The sequence below is a fragment of the Dissoconium aciculare genome, assembly GCF_010015565.1.
Source record: "Dissoconium aciculare CBS 342.82 unplaced genomic scaffold K489scaffold_12, whole genome shotgun sequence".
Classification (NCBI taxonomy): domain Eukaryota; kingdom Fungi; phylum Ascomycota; class Dothideomycetes; order Mycosphaerellales; family Dissoconiaceae; genus Dissoconium; species Dissoconium aciculare.
This window is the reverse complement of record NW_022984962.1, coordinates 16,850-37,372: the sequence shown is the minus strand read 5'-3', so window position 1 is coordinate 37,372 and position 20,523 is coordinate 16,850. Positions and strand designations below refer to the sequence as shown.

The window sequence follows — 20,523 nt, the reverse complement described above, 5'->3', positions numbered from 1 at the left end:
AGCAGCAGCTGCACGATCTCTGCGCGACCCTCTGCTGATGCAGCCTGGAGGGCGTTGCCGTACTCGCCTCCCTGCGCGTTGACGTCGGCGTCCTTGTCGAGCAGCAGCCGGACGATCTCTGCGCGACCGCCAGCTGACGCAACCTGGAGGGCGTTGCCGTAGCGGCCTCCCTGCGCGTGGATGTCGGCGCCTTTGTCGAGCAGCCTCCGTGCGGCCTGACTGAAACCAAGATAACTTGCGTAATACAAGCCATTAATGTACACTTCTCTAGCAGAGGTAGCGAAAGGCTCTATCCAGCCTTTATCAGGTTGGTGGATAGCGAGCCAGTCACCCATTTTGTCTTCTGATGTTAACAGTGAGATTGCACGTACCTGACCGTCATCTTGCTGCTGTAAACTCGTGTGGTAGAACCACGCCTTGCTAGCATACTCTAGAAGTGGAAACGTCTCTAGGTCTTCCTTACTTATACACTTCTCTGTCGAACTGCTGTAATGATACAGGTACACAAGACAGCTCTGTGCAAGAAAACCATGTTCTCGTGCGGGATCGAGGTGAAACGCGTCTACGTCGCCTGCTAGGATTCGGCTAGATTCTAGAAACTCTTGTACAGAGAAGTGTGCGAGTCGGACTTTCGCGTCTTGCGTAACTTCACTCGGGGCGCGAAGGTCGAGGCGGTCTTCGCCTCTGCTATCGTCACTCCTATCGTCCTCTTCGCCCTGAATTATTACTAGTCCAGCGAGGACCGATAATGTGTCTGCCCACCCGCCGCGATTGTCCATATCTACCGCACCTTCTACGCCCGCTTCGTCCGGAAGCTCGATAATCGTAGCTTCTGCAAGCTCGTGAAGCGTTCGCGGCGACTGCGCATAGGTAATCCACCGTAGCAACGCGAGCGCATCGACGCGGTTGTACTCTGAGATGCTCCTTAGCATCCGTGTGTATGTCTCGTCTAATGTTTTTGGTAAAGCGGACAAGGCTTGACGGATCGAATTTGGCCTAGTTGACCTGGTCTTCTTGAGCTCCTGAAGCTGACAGACGACCCATCTGAACCTGTGTGCTCAATCAATCGTTAGCTTCGACTGTTACTACTACGATCATGACTCTCATCGCAACTTACATTCCCTGGGCTTTCTGCGTAAGCGTCTCTTCTACGAGTTTCTTGCTCGCAGCAGGCCATTGTCGTAATTGCATATCTTGGGCCAGTTGTGTTGAGACAAACTTTTGAATGTCGGAGTCGACTGCCTGTCTATCGAGTGGCGTTAGCGTAGCCTGAATGCTATCCATACGAGACCGGATCTCCGGGTAGTCTCGACTCGTAGCGATTATCCGAATCTTGGGAAAGGATTGTGACAGCATCTCGAGCGAAGCCAGGATATCGAGTCGTCCGTCTTGCTCGCCGAGACACTCGTCCAGCCCGTCCAGATGAAGGAAAATCTGATCGTACGACCGGACGATAACCGCCAGGATCCGGTGCAGCTCGTCCGCTCCAGGTGTCTTGTGCTCCGGTCTCTCATACGCTTGGCGCAAGAGTGAAAGTCCTGGTTCTCGGCACCCGAGCTGCACGACTACAGACCGAACGAGGCTCTCATACGTTTGCTTTGTCTGGTCAGAGAAGGAGAAGTAGAAGATGGCTTGACCGACATTTGCACTACCACGACATTGCGCTTGTACATCCTCGATAGCGGTAGAGCAAAGAATCGTTTTGCCGCTTCCCGCAGGCCCATACAGCCAAAGATGGCGGTGACCGTCCGAGCCTGCCTTCCACGCTCGGTATGTTTCGCTCTGTAACAGCCAAGCCCCGGTTTCGGGCTCATGCTGCTTCCGAGCCGTTCGGTGATTCTCCCACGGATCTGTAGGTGATACCCAGCTAGAAATCCTTCGGTATAGCTCGGCTTGCCTTAGCTCGAGCTCCTCCCGTTCTCGAATCACAGCCAGAAGTCGATCCCTCGCCCTTCCCCTCTCGCCGTAAATGACTGCTAGAGATACATTCAGGATGCCGAACAGAGCGTACGTCATATCCTCCTCTTCAGTAGTCTTCCTTCCCTCCATCCACCGAATCTTCTCTTGAGTAGACACCTGACTGCTGCATTGATACTCCTGTAGCACTTCTCGTGGCACATTGGTGATCTTGGCAATAACCTCTTCCAAACCGTCACCGACAGTTGTCCCGTCATATCCATTGGTTGAGGCGCCTTTGTTTCCAATTACTTCCCATGTTCGCGTCAAAAACACGACTACCCGTGGTGCTAACAACTCTTGCAGCGTCCAGCCTCTCTCGAACCACTCGCTCTGCTGAAACTTCGTCTCATCTCTCGCCTCCTCGACATCCCGCAAATATGCAAGACAAACGTCTGCTTGTTGATACCACTCGAACATCAAGTTGATGGCTTTCGACAGCTCGGCTGCGCTGTCCTTGTTGATGCAGCACGTGTCGATCCAGAGCCAATCGACGCCGGAAACGTGGTTTTTGACATACTCAGCAAAGTTTCTGATCTTCTGATATCCTAGAGATGGTGTGTTCTGCGTATCTCTCACGTCTGCAAAAGTCGCCTCGTGCTCCTCCCACCGGTGAGATGCGATCGCATACGCAGGCCTCTTCTTGTCGCTGAATTCTGCAAACTTCAAGCTGTGGACGTTCAGCAGCCGCATGGTTTGTGATAGTGGTGCACAAGGAGCAACCCGATGTATCACGAATCAGTATATTGGTCGTGGCGGTCGTCAGAAACAGAGAGCGCTTCGCGATGTGAAGCTGACCCGAGGCTGTGCTGTTAGTCATTTGTGGGGCCACACTGACCTAGCACAGCTCGGAGCGCCAGGCGCGTGCGTATCCACATACTGTCGGCTATCGCGGAGCTGCAGTCCGGAGCCAGCACATGCACGATGGTCATGATGAGCTAAACAACCTTGCAATCAGCTTCCACTGTGCTCCATCTGCCTTCTAGCGACGTTCTTCGGTATGAGAGATTCGAATACATATACCAGGCTGATTTCGGCGTCCTAAGGACATATCGTGCTTGTAGAGATGAAAAATTGTAAAATCAGCCGAGATGAAGAATTGCACAAGCAGAACTTTACATACGCCTGTCTTCATGATACCGACTTGATATGTTACAGAACCGGGTGGAATACATTCAGCTATGCGTAGACTATGACATATGCGGATGTCGTCCTTAACCAGACTATGTGGCGATCAAAAATGACAGAAAAATGCTTCGGTATCAGATATTTGTCCCGGCACGCAGGTGTTCCGTCACGCAGGGATGGGGGTTAGGGTTTTGCATCCGCCTGCCGCCTCAGCTCATGATGGGATTCACTTGCATCCTGAGGTTCCCGCTCAGACCTGCACCGAGTTCTTCAACCAGCAACCAGCTCTCTAGACAAACAGAAAGAGCAGACGATTGAAGATCACTTGTTCGACTTCTTAATGGAAAAAGTCAAGTCGAAAGGATGAATATCGACCGAGTTGTGACGCTTTAATTTTCCGGGGTTGGATTTGGGGAGCTTTGGAGTTTTCCAGTATCCTCCGTGTGCGCCTTCAGATTCGCGAAGACGCAACACCTGCAGTCCACCCATTTCGCAATCCCACACACATTCCGATGATCAGAGCACGTCCCTGTTGTGGGAATCACGAAGCCTATTTCTGTGGGCATATCCCAGATTCGCCATCTCGGAGGCGAGATAAGAGACGTGAAGTTCATTTCGGCATAGCGGGACTCAAACATTACGATGTGGACAGCATTTTAGGGAGGGGTAGGGGCATATTGCTTTTCAGGCTCACAATCCAGGTCCAGCCACCCCGAGTGTGATGGAACCCAGAAGAGGGTGGTGTGAAGTCCAAGCGTGTCCAACATATCGGTGATCCCCTCCGTCTATAGCGAAACAAGCGCTCACATGCGAACAATGTGCCGCGGCAACCACTGTCTGTTCCTGAGGGCTGCATGTTGGTGAGACTACTGCAAGCCTTTGCGGCTTTGGGAAGCACGGGCCAGCTCGACCCGCACACCTGGTGGATGCAGAGCGATACGTGCTCCGACGACAATCACGAACTAGGACTATACAGTAGACAGGGATCCCGAAATGCTCGCGGCTTGAATCTTGATTCTGGAATAGTACTATTGACGCTGACTGTCTACATCATGTGTGTGCCCTATTCTCCACTGCCTCACCAGCTTCACCAGCCCCTCTTATCGCTCTGAAGTTCGATTGCGACGAGCGCGGAATGGCAGAGCTGTGGTGGGGCTCCGTTGATCGATGCAGCTTCGTCTTGGTCGCCGCGCAGCCCTTGCACCACCACGCTGTTGCTCTGTTCTGTACAATTTTCGCACCTCATGGTAATGAAGGGGAATCTCTACTCGGAATCGTCGAGTTGTGGTAGCCGTGGTGCTGTAGATGTTGCCGTCGGACGCGGAATAGAACAGCCGTGTGAGGTCGCGAGCATAGTTGAAGCCTCTCGGGCAGAGATCAGGGGGGATGAAAGAGGTCAAGTGCCGTGCGGTTTGGCAATCACGGCACTGTCGAGCGTGACATTCGAAGTCCTCGAGGACGCTCATCTCGAGGAGCGTCGGCTGTCTTGAGATCATCGTCAAGGGGTCCTCGGGGAAGCGCACAGAGTTGGACAGTTTCATGCTGAAACTCCTCGCACTTGAAACGAAAAGGATGTTTGCTGTTCAACAGGATAATTTGCTTGCACGGAATTCAAAGATACATATATCAAGTGTGTGTTCCTCAACGCGCCTCAGCCGTTATCCGATTTCCCGGCATCAAACATCCGTAAGGGAATGCTGGAGCTGACACCAAGAAGCCAGATCCGGGAAATGAGCCGCTCGACTTTACGTCTGCTGTAGAAGGCTGTCTTCGTATTCTCTCAGATATTCAAAGATGCGTCCGAGGCGTTGCGCGTAGTTTGCATCTGCAGATTCATTGGCCCCCGGCTCACACAATTCGTAGAATGTGTACAAAGCATCGAACAGTATATCGATTCGTTGGCTCAACATATGGATTGATGCGAGAAATCTTTGATCCATGTTGCTTGGTGGATGTGCACTTGGTTGCCTTGACGGCCGTGCGGGTGCTCTGTTGACCGCGGGAGCTTCTGTGTGTAGCTGTTGAAGCACTCCGGATGGGCGTGATCTTAATTGCCGGCGGGGGCCAGCGCGAATTTGGGGGAAAGTTGGTCGACGACTTGGTGAATCTTCAGTGTTGCTGAATCGGCCTCTTGCGCCGGGACTGAAATTTTGAGTAGGCGCTATCAATGCTTGCTGTGGCACAATCTGCCTGTCTCCCAGCGCATCGACATCAAATTGCAATGCGTTGTTGTCCAGCAGGTAGCCTTCAGAAAGGTCGTTAGACATTTTGAAATTTTGAAATTTTGAAAGAAGTGTAAAGGCGATGCGAATGGGGTTCAAGGTATCTAGTGAAACACTGATTTTATATTACTGGTCTTCTATGGGCAAGTTATCCCCCCCGGGAATAGCAGCTTGAAACGCCGTAAAACATTCCAACACGGCCAACTCTACGTACGGAGTGACCAACTCGGTTGATGGTGTAGCTGCGCAGACGTATTTGTGCTGTGCCGCATTAGCCAGGTGTACGTACATGCTGGAGGATGGGATCCGCATACTGGTTTCTGGACTTTGACCAAGGCTGGTCTATCTTCCGAGAACAAGTCCTCGATGAAATCAACGAGCTGCTTGCAGCCACTCCATCGCTCTGAGTTCGACAAGCCAAACAGCTTGTTATCGACGCGAAACCTTCGAATTTCGGCCGCGGTGTATGTTCTGCGCTTTGCTGGGACCTCCATGCATCGGAGGAGGAGTAGGCCGAGAGCGTCTAAGTCATCCGTCAGCGAGGCGGATGTGTTGCCATTTGGATGACAGGGGACCACTAATCACGTCAGTCAACCCGGCCATGATTTTGGCTAATTCGACCTACAGAGTTTTAGTCTCAGTGTCCTGCCGCACACGCGAACGTTGCGACTATTGATTGCGCCATGAGCAAACCCCTGCTGGTACAGCTCTGTAACGGCGGCGAAGAGCTACCTGCCTGTAAGCGCTGTACTTTCATAGTGGTGGTGACAGACACTTACGGAGACAGCAACTACTTTGATCTCTTTTTCGCCGAAAGGTATGTGAACGTTGAGCATGTCTTCGAGTGTAGTACGTGTATACGCATAGCCGGCATAGAACGCATCTTTATCTTGTAAGATGATTTCTACGCTTAGTATGTTTGGGTGCCGCATAACCCTCTTGTTGTTGTGCTCGGCAGAGGATGCTTTAGCCAGCATTAACAATCTAGACCTGTCCTCGCATTGATTCACGATCAAGAATTGTACTGATCCCTGTGTAATTGTGCCCAACACTGTGATATCGGACCAAGCGACCTTCGCAAACGTTGTCGAGGTTTGCGTCCGGCCCCGTCTGCTTATCGCCGCAATGGGGGGCTGCTCTGATTGCGCCGCAATGGAGGGCTGCCCTGATTGGGACAAGGTCGGCGAGGGACGGTTGAGAGAAGCTTTGACCAAGATGGGTGCGGGCAATTGATGGCGAGCATGGCGCGGAAAGGCGTGCGCGATGGAACCCATGTTAGTCTGCGGGAACCCTTTGACAGCGACGACAAGAAACGCGGCACAGGACGTGATGAGATATTTGATCACGGCCAGGTTGCAGGGATGGATGTATGCCCGTCCAGTTGTGCTGAAAAGGCTGCGCGTTGGCCAGGTAGGCACGAGTTGGAATTGAAGCACCTGGAAACCGACATCCCGAAAGCCGCTCGCATACTCTGCTGCGTGAGGATCATGACCCTGTGACATAAATAGTCACAGGGGGCGCTTCTTTGCTGTGTTGGCCAGACAGCACCACCACGACCATGAACGAAATGGATCGCGTCACGCATCTGCGGTTTGAAGCCATCCAGCAAGAGCTCAACCGACTTCGCACCGACTACAGATACCTGCGGGGACTGCAAGAGAACGCCTCAGACGCAACCAGCCATGTTCAATCCCAACTATACCACGTGCAGGCGCTCTTGGAATCTCTCCAGCGGACGCAAACGGCCGACGCTACCGACTACACTGCGCATCTGCCCCCCCTCATAGGTGGCCCGAGACTCCTGGAGCCATTGTAGGTCTATTCTATAATTCCCAGCTTCTCTGCAGGGCGGAACCATCTAACAACTTCCCTGCCACTGCACAGTAGAGAGGAACCACGCCCGTTACCCAAATCATTGTCACTCGGCGAGCGGCCAGACGTTCCTGCTTATCCATGGATTGAGCATAGACGGCGTCTCGATGCCTCCGCTCCGATCGCGCCGACGCCACGGAATCGAGTGCAGACGCACATGACAAGCGCGTCGGATGTGTCGCCCTGCATGATTACTCCGTCACGTGAATCTGCAGGGACAGGATCTCGGACGCCGATCACACCCCGTGCAGCAGTTCCGCGCACGGGCTTCGTTAATTCCTGACGAGCTTCGGCGAAACACGAGGCGACATCCCAGAACTGGGTGATGGGTCCTGTTTGGAGCTCGCACATCGTCGTAGGCAGAGTTACGTAGTCGTATGCAATCATGAACAGTTTTACATAAATCGTCAAGCTTCATTAGACATGGAATTCTTGTGCCAAAATGCCCCTTTGCAAGTTTCCAGTCATGCCGGTGGATATCGTTCGCGGTGGGCCTTTAGGGTTGCCCGTACATCCCCACGTTCAACTCGTTGCGCCCGGCAGCATCCTCCGCCAACCGCAGACATCACATTATGAGTCTGGCGTTAGGGCTCACCGCGACCTACTCATCGAGACAATGAAAGCTGAGCGAGAACAACACCACAAGGATGCACAACGACTCCGAGCCGAAAGAGACAGGTTGATCCAAGATGTCGCCGACTTGGAAGCAACTTGCGACTACTGGATCAAGATGTGGTCGGAGTGCCAGGAGAGATTCGACGCCGCCGAAGTTGAGCGGCTACGTTGGGTGCGCCGCGAAGAGGTCTACCGCACATTGTCTCAAAATGTACACAATTCACTTTGTCGCGTTTAGCAATAATCCTGACAGTCTTTCTAGAGCGATGGCTCTCATGCCCAAACATCCAGCGACATTGCAGACGCAAAACGGCACGGGTCGTCGTTCTACAGTGAAAGTGTATATTCCGAGTGGCAGGGTTGATACTTCATGGCTCTAATGCGTGTTTTATTTGTTTCCTATATAATCAAATACCGAAAACGCAAGTGAAGACGATTGTCCAGCAAGATACAAAACTGTAATGTACGAGTTTTTCAACAAATTATCACACGACACAGGACACAAGGTCATAAGAGCCCGAGCTACCGAGTCCCTCAGAGATAAGCATTGCAAATGACATATGATCCGGCCAGCGCAATCATGAGCAGATATGGAGTTGTAGTCGTGGACCCTCCGGTCGCCGGCTGGGGTCCAGTCGGAATAGCTTGGAGAGCTGTCGTGATATTCGATCTCGGCGGTAGAATGCTCGGTAAAGTTAGAGACTGTCGCGAAGTGGGAGACGGGGGAAACACGCTGTATGTTGGACGCTTCAACTTCTCGAGGCACGTGGGACGAGGCTCGAAGCTGGATGTCCCGGTTGAGAGCCGCACGGACCTCGTGTGACTCAGGCTGAAGCCAGGTCTCTTGACCAGGGTCGGACGGGTCGCTCTCGTTGTTAGCGGAGTGGATGCACAATCTGTGTCGACAGAAAAGGGCTGGGCCGTCGGACTTGGCGTGTTGTCACTCTGGGATGATGGTTCGATGCGCAACGTGAAGACATAATCGGGATCGCAATATTCCGCTGGATCGACAACGGAAAAGAACATGACCTGGCAGTCTGCAGCGACGATCTCCAGTGTGACACCAGACCCAACAGTATTCTCTGCTGCGTAGCGGTACGTCGTAGCTGATGGTGTGCCGCACGGACTTTCTCCTGTCCAACCATACAGAGATAGCTCGTCGGCGGAAGAGCTGAAGCGGACGATAGAGCCTTCCGCGGCTACACCCTCCAGGGGTGTGAACCTCATCGTATCTTCATGACTACGGACTTTGATACTGTGGGCCGGCTGATAAGCATGTGCAAGGCCGCTGAGGACTAGAATAAGAACGTGTGGGATCATATTTCTGCTTCAAGTTCAACGTCGCAAATGACTCCGCTCCTACGCAGTACATCGCAGGATCCCGCCTTTTATACGACCCCATCTTCGTGATGATCGATGGATAGTCTCGCACAGTAGCTATGAATGCTAAAAATAGACCTGTAGTCGCCGTGGAGATTCTCGGCTCGCGATTCCTGGAGCACACCCGACTATCGCAGGGAGAGATGTTTCTCGGATCGGCCTAGCGTGCGTATGCAGGCGTATACAAGCGCCATCACGAATCCCTTTCCTCGTTCCCGCTCTCGTCCTGCCGGGGGGAGGGGGCGAGGGTGCGAGGGTCATTGCCGTCGCAAAGTCCTCAGCTTGGACTAGTGCGCGCCGAGGCGTCACTCTCCTCAGATGACGACCAGGGTCGCTCGCCTCTCAGCAAACGCCGTGTGTGCTCTCATCCACCGAAGAACTCCTCCCACCATATGCGCTTGCCGTTCCCGCTCTTTGTGCAGAGAGATATGGCGATGCTATCTCGCACCGCCCTGTACAGACTACTGCTTCATGCACGAGTGACGACCTGGTCATGCACGATACGAACACTGCCGGAATGTATTCCCGAGGGTCTGACTGGCCAGTGTCAACCTGTCAGCCACTGTACTTCTCACGAAGATATGGTCGTTACCCTCTAAGAGAATCTCGGCGCCTTCTCGCTACTCTTCCTGCAACAAATTCAAGCGAAGCGCCTGCTTCCGCGCGCATTCTCTGCGTTCCAAGAGCACCCAGCCCAGAGCCAAGGGATGAGGAACAGCCCCAAATCGTTTCACATGGTGACCCTATCCGCGAAAGCAGCGGCTCTGGTGCTTCTGTCGGAGCAGCAATGAAGCGCAAAAAGTTGCGGGAATGTCTGGAAGCTGGCACGACGATAAGGCGAACAACTAAGGCGGCGAACTCACTCATTCCCCCAAAAGACAGATTGACTGTTGAAGAGAAGACCATCTACGAAGGCAAACTTGATCTTCTGACTCGGTGGAATGTACTTATGCTACACTCTGTTGCGAACTATAAAGACTTACTATAGCATGCTTGGGGCGATCGGGTCGACGTTAACAGCGACGATTAGCAATGGGGCCGACAGAAAGTTCTCGGCTATAATCGATTATTCAAATCCAGAACTCTCGCTACGGTCAAAGACTTTGTTGCTAAGCAACTCGAGGATAATACAAGCTTGCGTAGGATAGAGGCCGATACCTACGCAACTCATATCGGTGAGCAGTTCAGCTCCTAGAGCTACTTCACCTGCTACAATTTCATGAAGGCACATCTCGATATTAATAGTAGTTCCGACCTTGGCAGGTGGTTCGTAAGAAGTAAGTCCCGTAATCCGAAGTTTTGTATAATATCTAACGTTATTCAGCTACCTTTGCAAATGTTTGCAGCTCCGTACGCACATACATACTCAACGGCCAGAGTAAAGAGGAATAGGATAAGGTGCTCAAATTCTGGGACTTAATAGCCTTGGTCGAACCGAACGATAATGTCGAACTTACAGACTTCCGACAGTTGCCGCAAAAGAACCGGATACAGTACGAGAAAAAGAAGCGCGACTTCGCTACGATAACAGAAGCCTACACGCCTATTGGGCCAAAACCGGAGAAGGCGCGAGTTTAGCACTCCGTCCATCGTGATAGTCGAGCTGCTAACACGGCGGAGATGTTCGTTAAGCAGGGACCTGAATTCGACTCGATTCGGAGGGGACCAGTTCGTCGCCCTCTCTACGCGAATCTACCCTACGAAATTGTATTTCGGTATGAAACACGAGGCCCAAGTCTAGTAACGAGTGTAGAGTATAACTCCGACGACGACGCCCTAGCTTGCGGTACTATACATGGAAGCCTTATAGCTGCTACGTATAACTTTGAGTCTGGCGATAAGAATCTTCACCTCGCCGGACGACCCGATACAGACGGAGGTTATAGCGCAAACCTTACTTGCAGCCCTCGTAGTGTATTCGGTAACTGTAATTAACCTCGAGTGTAACATTTAATCCTTATAGGCTCTTGTGCAATTACTCAGAGAACCCTTCAAATAGTTATAAAGCTATTTTTGGTAGGTGTAAGTACAGTTTTCCTCTGCTGATCTCCGGGCCGTTAGTTAGCTACCAAAACCGAAATCGCGACGAACACGGTATAGTTACGAAAAGAGGCAAATTCCTCCGTAGTAAAGCGCCTACGGAAGCGCCGGCCAGCTCTATATCTATATCGTCTGGGGATTAACGCTTACTACATATATTCTGCGTTCGCGGGCCGGTAACTGCTTACAGTACAGGATATCGAACATATTTGTTCGTCTGGTGCAGATTACGTCTCCCGTACATTTAATACTTTGTTTGATTAATATCCTTCTATATTCTCACGCTGCTTTTTCCAAGCACTCACGAATAACATTCCCAACTTAGTACTCTAGGTCACCTATAGTAGGAATAATAGTTAATCTTCGAATTGATATCTGTCTATTTTACCGGCCAAATCCACGTCGGATATACTACAATTTCATAATTACATAGCGATATCTTGGACGATATGCGCTAGTCTACCGTAATAATAGCTTATAGCCCAAAGCTCGAAAGGAGATTAAGAACTATAGAGCGAAAATAGAATTTGGTCTACAAGAGTATCTGATTAGTGTTGGTTACGATACGTTATATAAACACAAAACATAGGGGCTAAGTCCGAGCGGGATCGGCCGCGAGACCGCACCCAAAAGGTCTAGCGTAGTTACTAGGCCTCTCGTTGCCTAGCCCGGTCCTTCGACAAGGTAATTACTACAAATAATCTATAATAACGTACGAACTATTATTTGTAAGGGTTTGAACATTAATACTCTCAGCTATATTTCTGTAGTACCCTTATATACAAATACTAAGACGTTATTAAATACAGACCGCTTCTATAAATAGAGCGACTATTTCCGTCTACGGGCTTTGAGAAGCTGCTAAGAGTTACCTCTATCTGCTATAGCGCTCGTTAGGTGCCTTTCTTATTATTTAGGGCCGCCCTCCGGATTAGTACTCGTCTTCCGCTAGGGTGTTACGGGTCAACTGCTAAAGGCGGTTTACTCGAGGTAGCTTCTTGAGAATGAGTAGTACAATAGGGATATGAGAAGGGGCTTTGTATTCTAATAGGTAAGTTAGTAACATAAGTTCAACACGAACAGACATAAGGTCCATTCGTTCTACCTATATATGTAAGTTAGATACAAAGGGAATGTGTAGCTACTCTGTTGCTCTGTGTTTAGATCCTCAGATCTTACAGAGCAGATGCTCTACTACTCTGCATATTAATCCTTTAGATCGCAGAGCACCCTCTCTGCCTCAGGCACTAGTTACGTAACGGTTTGACGCTCGTAGCCGTATGTCCTTGTCCTCTAACGACTAGCTGTCGTCGTTCCCTTCTATCTTCTACTGTACCGTGTTACGGGATCGTAACACATAGACCTATTGTTCGGCGACGTCTACAAGTCAAAACTAAAGCTGATCTTCGAGAGCGCGCTCCTTAAAGCCTCTATAACAGTTACAAGACTCTGTTTGTAAAGCGCCTTAATATTCCTGCCTACTATCTTACGAGAGGGGAGAGAAGCTGCTACTATAGGTAGATAGTATTCTAATAGCGCACGAAGCTCCGCGCTCTCGACTTTAAGGAAAGTAATATTATCTGTAATTATCTAGCGGTATAGTAAAGCTGAGAAGACATCCTTATCGAAAGCGCTACGTACTATATTCTTTGATAAGAACTAAGTCTCAATCGAAGATAATAGTAAATCATGCTTATCGCAGCTATCTCTATCCGTAGTCCGCCTCTTTTTCGATGGATTCTCGACGCGGTATTCTTTACGAAGGTGTTTAAGGGCTGCCGTCGTAGCCCTAGCGATAGTAAACGCCGAGAACTTTATCGGCTTGCTCTAGTAACAATATCGGCATAGCTAGTAGGCTTGTTAATCGCTCTTCTTAATGAATCTCGAGCTATACTTATAGATGAACGATTTCTTTTCGCTAACGTTATCGACGTCGTACTCTCTCGAGAGGTATCGTAGATTAAAACCGTCGTATTCCCAAGAGTATACAGAGGTATCGTTACTATTTACGCCCGTGTTCGACTGAAAGTCGCTAGATCGTTAGATTACGGTAGGTATCGAGAGATTTGATGTAGACGGTAGGTCTAACAAGTCGTTACTAATAATTGAGGCTATAATAATGAGTAGAATAGCGTTCTTTTTCGCGTGTCTCTAGAGTAACTCGGAGGTTAGCTGTAAGGTAACGTCGGGGTTACTAGCTTTTGATTGGCTGTCTGGACGCCGGCAGTATCCGTAGGGGAAAATAAGGGTTTGGGTTACAGCTAGAGGGTCACGCTGAGACCCTAATCTATACGGATGAGTAACTCTCGCTATAGTGTACGCGATATATACAATCTAGATCTATACCAAGACCTATGTCAAGCAAGTCAAGCAAGTCTCAATCTACGGCTTGACTTGATTACTCATAAAAACCTGGCCGACTTGACTTGGTAACTAACCGCATTTGGATCAAGTCAAGCAAGTCAAGCAAGCCGGACTTGCTTGTGGCCACCTCTGACCCACGTACGGGACACGCTAAGGTTCCTAAGCCTGATCTATTCTATGGAGACCGTAGCAAGTTCGACAACTGGACACTCCAAGTGGAGCTGTACCTTCGCTTCAATCCCCAGAACAAAGAGGATGCAGCCTTGCTGGCTGCAATGCACCTCAGGGGCAGAGCGGAACAATGGGTCAAGAAGTTCCTCAAGCTTAAACTCGAAGGCATAGAGCAGACCGGGATCCTAGACAATTGGCCCAACTTCAAGCATGCCTGTGGACAAATCTTTGGGAATACGACCGAGGCAATCGACGCCGCGCGCTACATCCAGCAACTCAAGCAGACAGGGTTCGTTCGGGACTATGCAGCAAGGTTCCAGGAACTCGCTGTAGTGCTTGACTGGGGCGACGCTGCGCTCGCCGAGATGTTCCGCAAGGGACTCAAGAGCGAGGTCAAAGATGAACTCATGCGATGGGGCCCAAGGATCGATGAGCTCGGACCGCTCGTCGAGTCAGCTTGCACTATTGGAGATCGACTCTACGAGAGATCCATCGAACGCAAGTATGAAAACAAGACAGGAGCCATCCCGATGTATCGCAATACACCAAACATCGGACGCTTCAGAATGCGACCCCGCGACCCCGACGCGATGGAAATCGACAACCTCCAGAAGAAACCGATGACTAACGGAAAGAAAATGACCTGTTACGCCTGTGGAAAGATCGGGCATATCTCCAAGGACTGCCGATCGAAGAACAAGGTGAACAGGGGAACAATCAACAACTCTGAGAAAAACGTCACGTGCTACTCATGCGGCAAGCCCGGGCACTACTCGAAAGAATGTCCCAACAAGAATCACCGACAAATGAACAGCACTGAGAAACACGAAGACGACCCTCAAGGAAAACAAACTGGGCACGAGAACCTTAGCTGGACCGGTTGCTACGATGACTCTTGTGTGATTCACTTCATAGACAAGAGCGGAGCCGGATGGTTTCCCCAGAAACCCAAAAACAAAAGGAAGGTTAGTATCCGTGACTATCCTGAGGTCCCAACTAGGAAAGGACTACCGAAACGATATCAGAGCCTAGCGCCTGGATACGTGAAAATATACGAAGAAGTCGAGAAGAAAGAAGTATACGCTACGAGACATAAGCAGGACGGAGTCTTTCAATTACTCGTTCATATGAATCACAGCCCTACTATAGCCCTAATCGATACAGGAGCTAGCGCAAGCTTCATTTCAGCCGACTTAGTATAGAGACTTGGGATCGCTACCTAACGAAAGAAGCACGCATACTAATTGACCGCTATTAACGGCGCCGAATTACCTACGGTTACCTATGAGACGGTACTAGTAAAGTTGCATATTAACTAGCTACAGCAGGAAACCCGATTTGATGTCTTAAACAACACAAGGCATGAAATTGTACTCGGATTTCTATAGTTGATAATAAATAAGCTAAGTGTGAATTAGTAGAAGAGAAAACTTGAATTCAAGAATAACAAACCCGCGATAACGGAAGATCGATACAAGATACAGGCACTCGATACGACAACTATAAAGAAGATAGTTCGACAGATTAATAATACTATAGAAGCAGAGACGGGAATAACGATTCCCTAAGAATATTAATAGTAGAAGGTCCTGTTCGAGGAAGGAAGCTATATAAAGAAACTTCTACCTTATAGACCTTGGGACCACGAAATCAAGCTGGAACCGGGTAAGACGCTACCCTTTATACGCATCCGATACAAATCCGAAGACTACCTTAAAGCAGAGAAGGAATAGTTAGACGAGATACTTAAGAAAGGCTGGGTCAGACTATCCAAATCCCTAGTAGGAGTACTATACATAGCGGTACTAAAGAAGAATAGAAAGATTCGGATCGTTACAGATTATAGACGACTTAACGAAATCACTATTAAGGACCGCTACCTATTACTAAACATCGGTAAGCTATACGACCGATTAAACGGATCCAAATAGTTTACTAAAATCGACCTCAGAGACGCATTCTACTTAATTAGAATAAAAGAAGGCGAAGAATAGAAGATAGCGTTCCTTACGTCGAGAGGACTCTATAAGTTTCTCGTAATACTAATAGGACTTACAAACGCCCTAGTAACATAATAAAGATATATTAACGACCTCCTCCGAGACCTTCTCGATATTACCGTTATCGCCTACGTAGACGACATCCTTATCTTTACGAAAGGAGACAAGGAACAATACGTTAAGGACGTTCAGGAAGTCTTTAAAAAACTCTCTAAGTCCGACTTCCGAACCGCGCTAGAGAAATGCGAATTCTACAAATAAGAAGTCGAGTTCCTAGGAAACATTATAAGTATAGAAGGCTTCCGACCGGACCTAAAGAAGATACAATCGATTACTAATTAGCTAACCCCGACTACCGTTAAGGAAGTACAAGCCTTCCTCGGCCTAGCTAATTATAACCGAAAGTTTATCTAGGGATTTTCCGCGATCGTAGTACCGCTTACGGAGCTAACTAAGAAGAACCATACCTACTAATAGACCGAAGCGTATTAAACGGCTTTCGATTCAGTTAAATAACGAATAGCGAACGCCGGCGAACTCAAGATATTCGACCTAGAAATCCCGATTCAGATCGAGACCGACGCTTCGGACCTCGCGATAGGAGCATACCTTACGCAGGAACACAATAGAACTAGAATGCCTATCGCATACTACTCAAGAAAAATAGGACTAGTAGAACAAAATTATGATATATACGACAAAGAGCTACTAGCAGTCGTTGTTACCTTATAGTAATAGCGGATCTACGTAGCAAGTACGCCTGAATGTACGGTATTTACTAATTACAAAAACCTACTCACGTTCACTACTACGAAGGAGCTTAACAGACGACAGGTCCGGTGGGCCGAGCTCCTTAGACAATACAAGTTCAAGATTTGCTACACGCTAGGCAAAGACAACGGCCGCGCAGACGCCCTCAGCAGGAGGAGCGATTACATAAAGGAGAAGGCAATATTTAATCAAAGTATACTACGACGAAATGTTAATAGGAGCCTCTCGCCAAACGTATACGAAATCAATACTATTGTACGTATTGTAGAAGACGATACAGAAGAATTTACGACAGACGAAAAGGTTAGGATACCTCCAAACCTAGAAAACGACCTAATCTTACGACACTACGACGACGCGGTTAGTAGGTACGCAGGTATCGAGAAGACGCTCGAGCAACTGCGAAGAAGATACACCTTTCTAAAGATAAAAGAAAAGGTGACACAATATATTAGAAAATGCAGCTCATACAAACAGAACAAGAATAAAAGACACGCAGTATATAGTATAGTACAATTCTCAAAGCCGCTAGAACAGCCGTAGTAAGAAATCACGATAGACTTTATTACAGACTTACTAGAATCAGAAGACACAGTAAGCGGAAGATGCTACAATAGCATTATAGTTGTAGTCGACAGGCTGACGAAGTACAACTACTACCTACTATACAGAAAAGACTTTACGGCAGAACAAACTGTAGCTACGCTAATTAACAGAGTCTTTAGGATTCACGGATTCCCTAGAAAGATTATAACAGACAGAGACAAGCTCTTCACATCTAACCTTTAGAAAACGTTTGTTGCTAAGATTGGAACCAAACATGCTATATCTACGGCATTCTACCTACAAACAGATAGATAGACTAAGAGATCCAACTAAATATTAGAAGCCTACCTCAGGCATTTTGTTAGCTACTAGCAAGATAACTGGATAACATACCTGCCTATAGCGCAGCTTGCAATTAATAATCAAATGTTATCTACGACATACTAAACGCTATTCTGGGTGAACTACGGAAGGCACCCAGATCTGTAGCAGACAGAGCTACTAAGTGTGGAAGTAGTATCGGGCATCGACATTGCTAGAAAACTATAAGAAGCTTACAAAAACATAATAATATCTATTACAAAAATGCAATCAAAAGTGAAAAGCAAAGAATCTATATTCAAGAAGAATCCTTAGCTAGAGGTAGCTACAAGCAAGTCCGGCTTACTTGACTTGCTTAACTTGATCCAAATACGGTTAGTTACTAAGTCAAGTTGGCCAGGTTTTTATAAGTAATCAAGTTAAGCCGTAGATTGAGACTTACTTAACTTGCTTAACATAGGTCTTAGTATAGATCTAGATTGTACATATCGCGTACACTATAGCGAGAGTCACTTATCCGTATAGATTAGGGTCTTAGCGTGACCCTCTAGCTGCAACCTAAACCCTTATTTTCCCCTGCGGATACTACCGGCGTCCAGACAGCTAATTAAAAGCTAGTAACCCCGACGTCACCTTATAGCTAACCTCCGAGTTACTTGTTACGGGTCAACTGCCAAAGGCGGTTTACTCGAGGTAGCTTCTTGAGAATAAGTAGTGTAACAGGGATATGAGAAGGGGCTTTGTATTCCAATAGGTAAGTTGGTAACATGAGTTCAACACGAACAGACATAAGGTCCGTTCGTCCTACCTATATATGTAAGTTAGGTACAAAGGAAATGTGTGGATTAGTGACTTGGAGTCGCTAGCGACTCCAGTGCTCTGATCTGGAGCGGTGCTCTGGCTTTGGCGTCTGCTCCAAAGTCCTGCTCCTGGATTAGCGCTCTGGCTCAGGCGGCTGCTCCAAAGCTCTGCTCCTTAGGGTTCTCCTAACCCTTGCTTGCATCGTGGTTCTGTGGGGTGTATGACCCTGAGGTTAGCGACACGTGACTTGGATCAGTGCTCCTGCGTGGCTGTCTGCTCCGGTCCGCTCCAGGATCGTAACATTACTCTAGAGACACGCGAAAAAGAACGCTATTCTACTTATTATTATAGCCTCAATTATTAGTAACGACTTGTTAGACCTACCGTCTACATCAAATCTCTCGATACCTACCGCAATCTAACGATCTAGCGACTTTCAGTCGAACACGGGCGCAAATAGTAACGATACCTCTATACACTCTTAGGAATACGACGGTTTCAATCTACGATACCTCTCGAGAGAGTACGACGTCGATAACGTTAGCGAAAAGAAATCGTTTATCTATAAGTATAGCTCGAGATTTATTAAGAAGAGCGATTAACAAGCCTACTAGCTATACCGATATTGTTACTAGAGTAAGCGGATAAAGTTCTCGGCGTTTACTATCGCTGGGGCTACGACGGTAGCCCTTAAACACCTTCGTAAAGAATACCGCGTCGAGAATCCATCGAAAAAGAGGCGGACTACGGATAGAGATAGCTGCGATAAGCATGATTTACTATTATCTTCGATTGAGACTTAGTTCTTATCAAAGAATATAGTACGTAGCGCTTTCGATAAGGATGTCTTCTCAGCTTTACTATACCGCTAGATAATTACAGATAATATTGCTTTCCTTAAAGTCGAGAGCGCGGAGCTTCGTACGCTATTAGAATACTATCTCCCTATAGTAGTAGCTTCTCTCCCCTCTTGTAAGATAGTAGGCAGGAACATTAAGGCGCTTTACAAACAGAGTCTTGTAACTGTTATAGAGGCTTTAAGGAGCGCGCTCTCGAAGATTAGCTTTAGTTTTGACTTATAGACGTCGCCGAGCAACAGGTCTATGCTCGGTATCGTATCTCACTTCGTTAACGCTAGAGGAAAAGTCCGTAGTGTCCGCCTCGCTCTTTAACGTTAATATAGTTAATACTCCGGCGCCAATATCGCTCAAAGTCTCCGAGGCTTACTTACGAAGTTTAATATTATAGATAAGGTCGGCTACTTCGTCTGTAATAACGCGTCTAACAACGACACCTATATCGAGTCTCTGCTACCGTACTTACTAGAGTGCTACGCCGACAAGCGCTAGATTAGACTCCGCTATACTAGCTATATCTTCAACCTTGTCGCTACTACTATAATGTTCGGACATAATATAGAGGCTAGGGAAGAGCTATTTAACGAGTATACCGGCGACGTCGATACCGCCCTCCTTGAATAGCGCTCAAGGGGACCTGTTAGTAAGCTTTACAACGTGGTTAGATATATTCGCGCCTCGCCGCAGAGGATCGCCGAGTTTGAGCACTTGTAACACGTTATCGCGTCATCTAGTAACGGTGCTAAGCATTCGGTCAAAAGTCTTGTCTTAGACGTTGCTACACGCTAGAATAGCGTAAGCAGTATAATTGATCGTGCTATCTAGCTCCGACTAGCTATTAATAACTACTCGAGCAAAGTTATCGGTAAATAGTACTAGTATAAGAAAAAAGATTAACCGACGCCGTCGCTGGTTCACGACGCGTTAACGACGGATGACTGGTCGTACCTTGAAGAGTACCGTGAGATACTAACGCCTCTACAAGTTGCAACAGATACCCTCCAAGGACATGCCGGCGGCAACTTCGGCGCCATCTGGCTAGTACTGCCAACAATCGAGTCCCTTCTCGATATACTTGAAGAAAAGAAGCTAAAGTGCCAAGCCGAGATCAACTCTCAAGTCGCGTTGTCACAGCTAGAGCTAAGCTACGACGACAAGAACAAGTTCTAGAGCCATCTAGCTACGTCGGTGAATCGCGGATGGATCAAACTCGATGACTACTACACTCGTCTCGATAACACGCCGGTTTATGTCGCCGCTATGGTTCTCCATCCTTTTTTCAAGTAGGATTACTGCGAGACGCACTGGTCGAGTAAGAGTGACAAGGGCAGCTGGACTGAAGCCGCCAAAAAGAGCGTGGATCGGCTATAGCAGACGTACCGAAAGAGCAAGGCCGCGGCACAACCACGAGTGGATAACGCGATCGTGATCCAGCAGAAGCTGGAGTCCAACCTGTTCAACTTTTCAGCGATGAGGAGC

At 48.5% G+C, this 20,523-nt stretch overlaps 8 protein-coding genes across 8 annotated transcripts in view; 3 read left to right on the top strand and 5 right to left on the bottom strand.

Annotated features, from left to right (window-relative positions):
- The window catches only part of K489DRAFT_362133 (ankyrin), a gene marked incomplete at both ends in the record, with an annotated part of 4,703 nt that extends 2,054 nt beyond the window's left edge, over nt 1–2,649 (bottom strand). Inside the window, 5 exons of the mRNA XM_033602647.1 lie at nt 15–371; nt 567–646; nt 698–1,050; nt 1,118–1,356; nt 1,570–2,649. Coding sequence (XP_033456727.1) covers nt 15–371; nt 567–646; nt 698–1,050; nt 1,118–1,356; nt 1,570–2,649 — 2,109 coding nt within the window. The remainder of the gene's footprint in view (nt 1–14; nt 372–566; nt 647–697; nt 1,051–1,117; nt 1,357–1,569) is intronic.
- A 1,535-nt stretch (nt 2,650–4,184) lies between these two features.
- On the bottom strand, nt 4,185–4,691 carry K489DRAFT_433844 (uncharacterized protein; the record flags this gene model as incomplete). The annotated part of the gene is made up of 1 exon (XM_033608538.1): nt 4,185–4,691. The coding sequence occupies exon 1, from the start codon at nt 4,623–4,625 to the stop codon at nt 4,185–4,187; it is 441 nt and encodes a 146-aa protein (XP_033456726.1). The 5' UTR covers nt 4,626–4,691.
- A 138-nt stretch (nt 4,692–4,829) lies between these two features.
- Nucleotides 4,830–5,351, bottom strand: K489DRAFT_412402 (uncharacterized protein; the record flags this gene model as incomplete). The annotated part of the gene is made up of 1 exon (XM_033607925.1): nt 4,830–5,351. One exon carries the CDS (start codon nt 5,349–5,351, stop codon nt 4,830–4,832), a length of 522 nt encoding a protein of 173 aa, XP_033456725.1.
- A 69-nt stretch (nt 5,352–5,420) lies between these two features.
- On the bottom strand, nt 5,421–6,737 carry K489DRAFT_403755 (uncharacterized protein). Its single transcript, XM_033607097.1, has 4 exons — nt 6,086–6,737; nt 5,932–6,034; nt 5,621–5,883; nt 5,421–5,567 (listed from the first exon to the last, which is right to left on the bottom strand). The coding sequence occupies exons 1-4, from the start codon at nt 6,578–6,580 to the stop codon at nt 5,433–5,435; spliced, it is 996 nt and encodes a 331-aa protein (XP_033456724.1). The 5' UTR covers nt 6,581–6,737; the 3' UTR covers nt 5,421–5,432.
- On the top strand, nt 6,638–7,569 carry K489DRAFT_383254 (uncharacterized protein). Its single transcript, XM_033605553.1, has 2 exons — nt 6,638–7,118; nt 7,191–7,569. The coding sequence occupies exons 1-2, from the start codon at nt 6,874–6,876 to the stop codon at nt 7,459–7,461; spliced, it is 516 nt and encodes a 171-aa protein (XP_033456723.1). The 5' UTR covers nt 6,638–6,873; the 3' UTR covers nt 7,462–7,569.
- A 70-nt stretch (nt 7,570–7,639) lies between these two features.
- K489DRAFT_383253 (uncharacterized protein) lies at nt 7,640–8,285 on the top strand. Its single transcript, XM_033605552.1, has 2 exons — nt 7,640–8,004; nt 8,056–8,285. Exons 1-2 carry the CDS (start codon nt 7,645–7,647, stop codon nt 8,155–8,157), a joined length of 462 nt encoding a protein of 153 aa, XP_033456722.1. The 5' UTR covers nt 7,640–7,644; the 3' UTR covers nt 8,158–8,285.
- Nucleotides 8,166–9,113, bottom strand: K489DRAFT_433841 (uncharacterized protein; the record flags this gene model as incomplete). Its single annotated transcript, XM_033608537.1, has 1 exon — nt 8,166–9,113. One exon carries the CDS (start codon nt 9,111–9,113, stop codon nt 8,328–8,330), a length of 786 nt encoding a protein of 261 aa, XP_033456721.1. The 3' UTR covers nt 8,166–8,327.
- A 277-nt stretch (nt 9,114–9,390) lies between these two features.
- Nucleotides 9,391–10,272, top strand: K489DRAFT_56262 (uncharacterized protein). Its single transcript, XM_033608724.1, has one exon. The coding sequence runs from the start codon at nt 9,667–9,669 to the stop codon at nt 10,159–10,161; it is 495 nt and encodes a 164-aa protein (XP_033456720.1). The 5' UTR covers nt 9,391–9,666; the 3' UTR covers nt 10,162–10,272.
- Nucleotides 10,273–20,523: the final 10,251 nt, after the last annotated feature.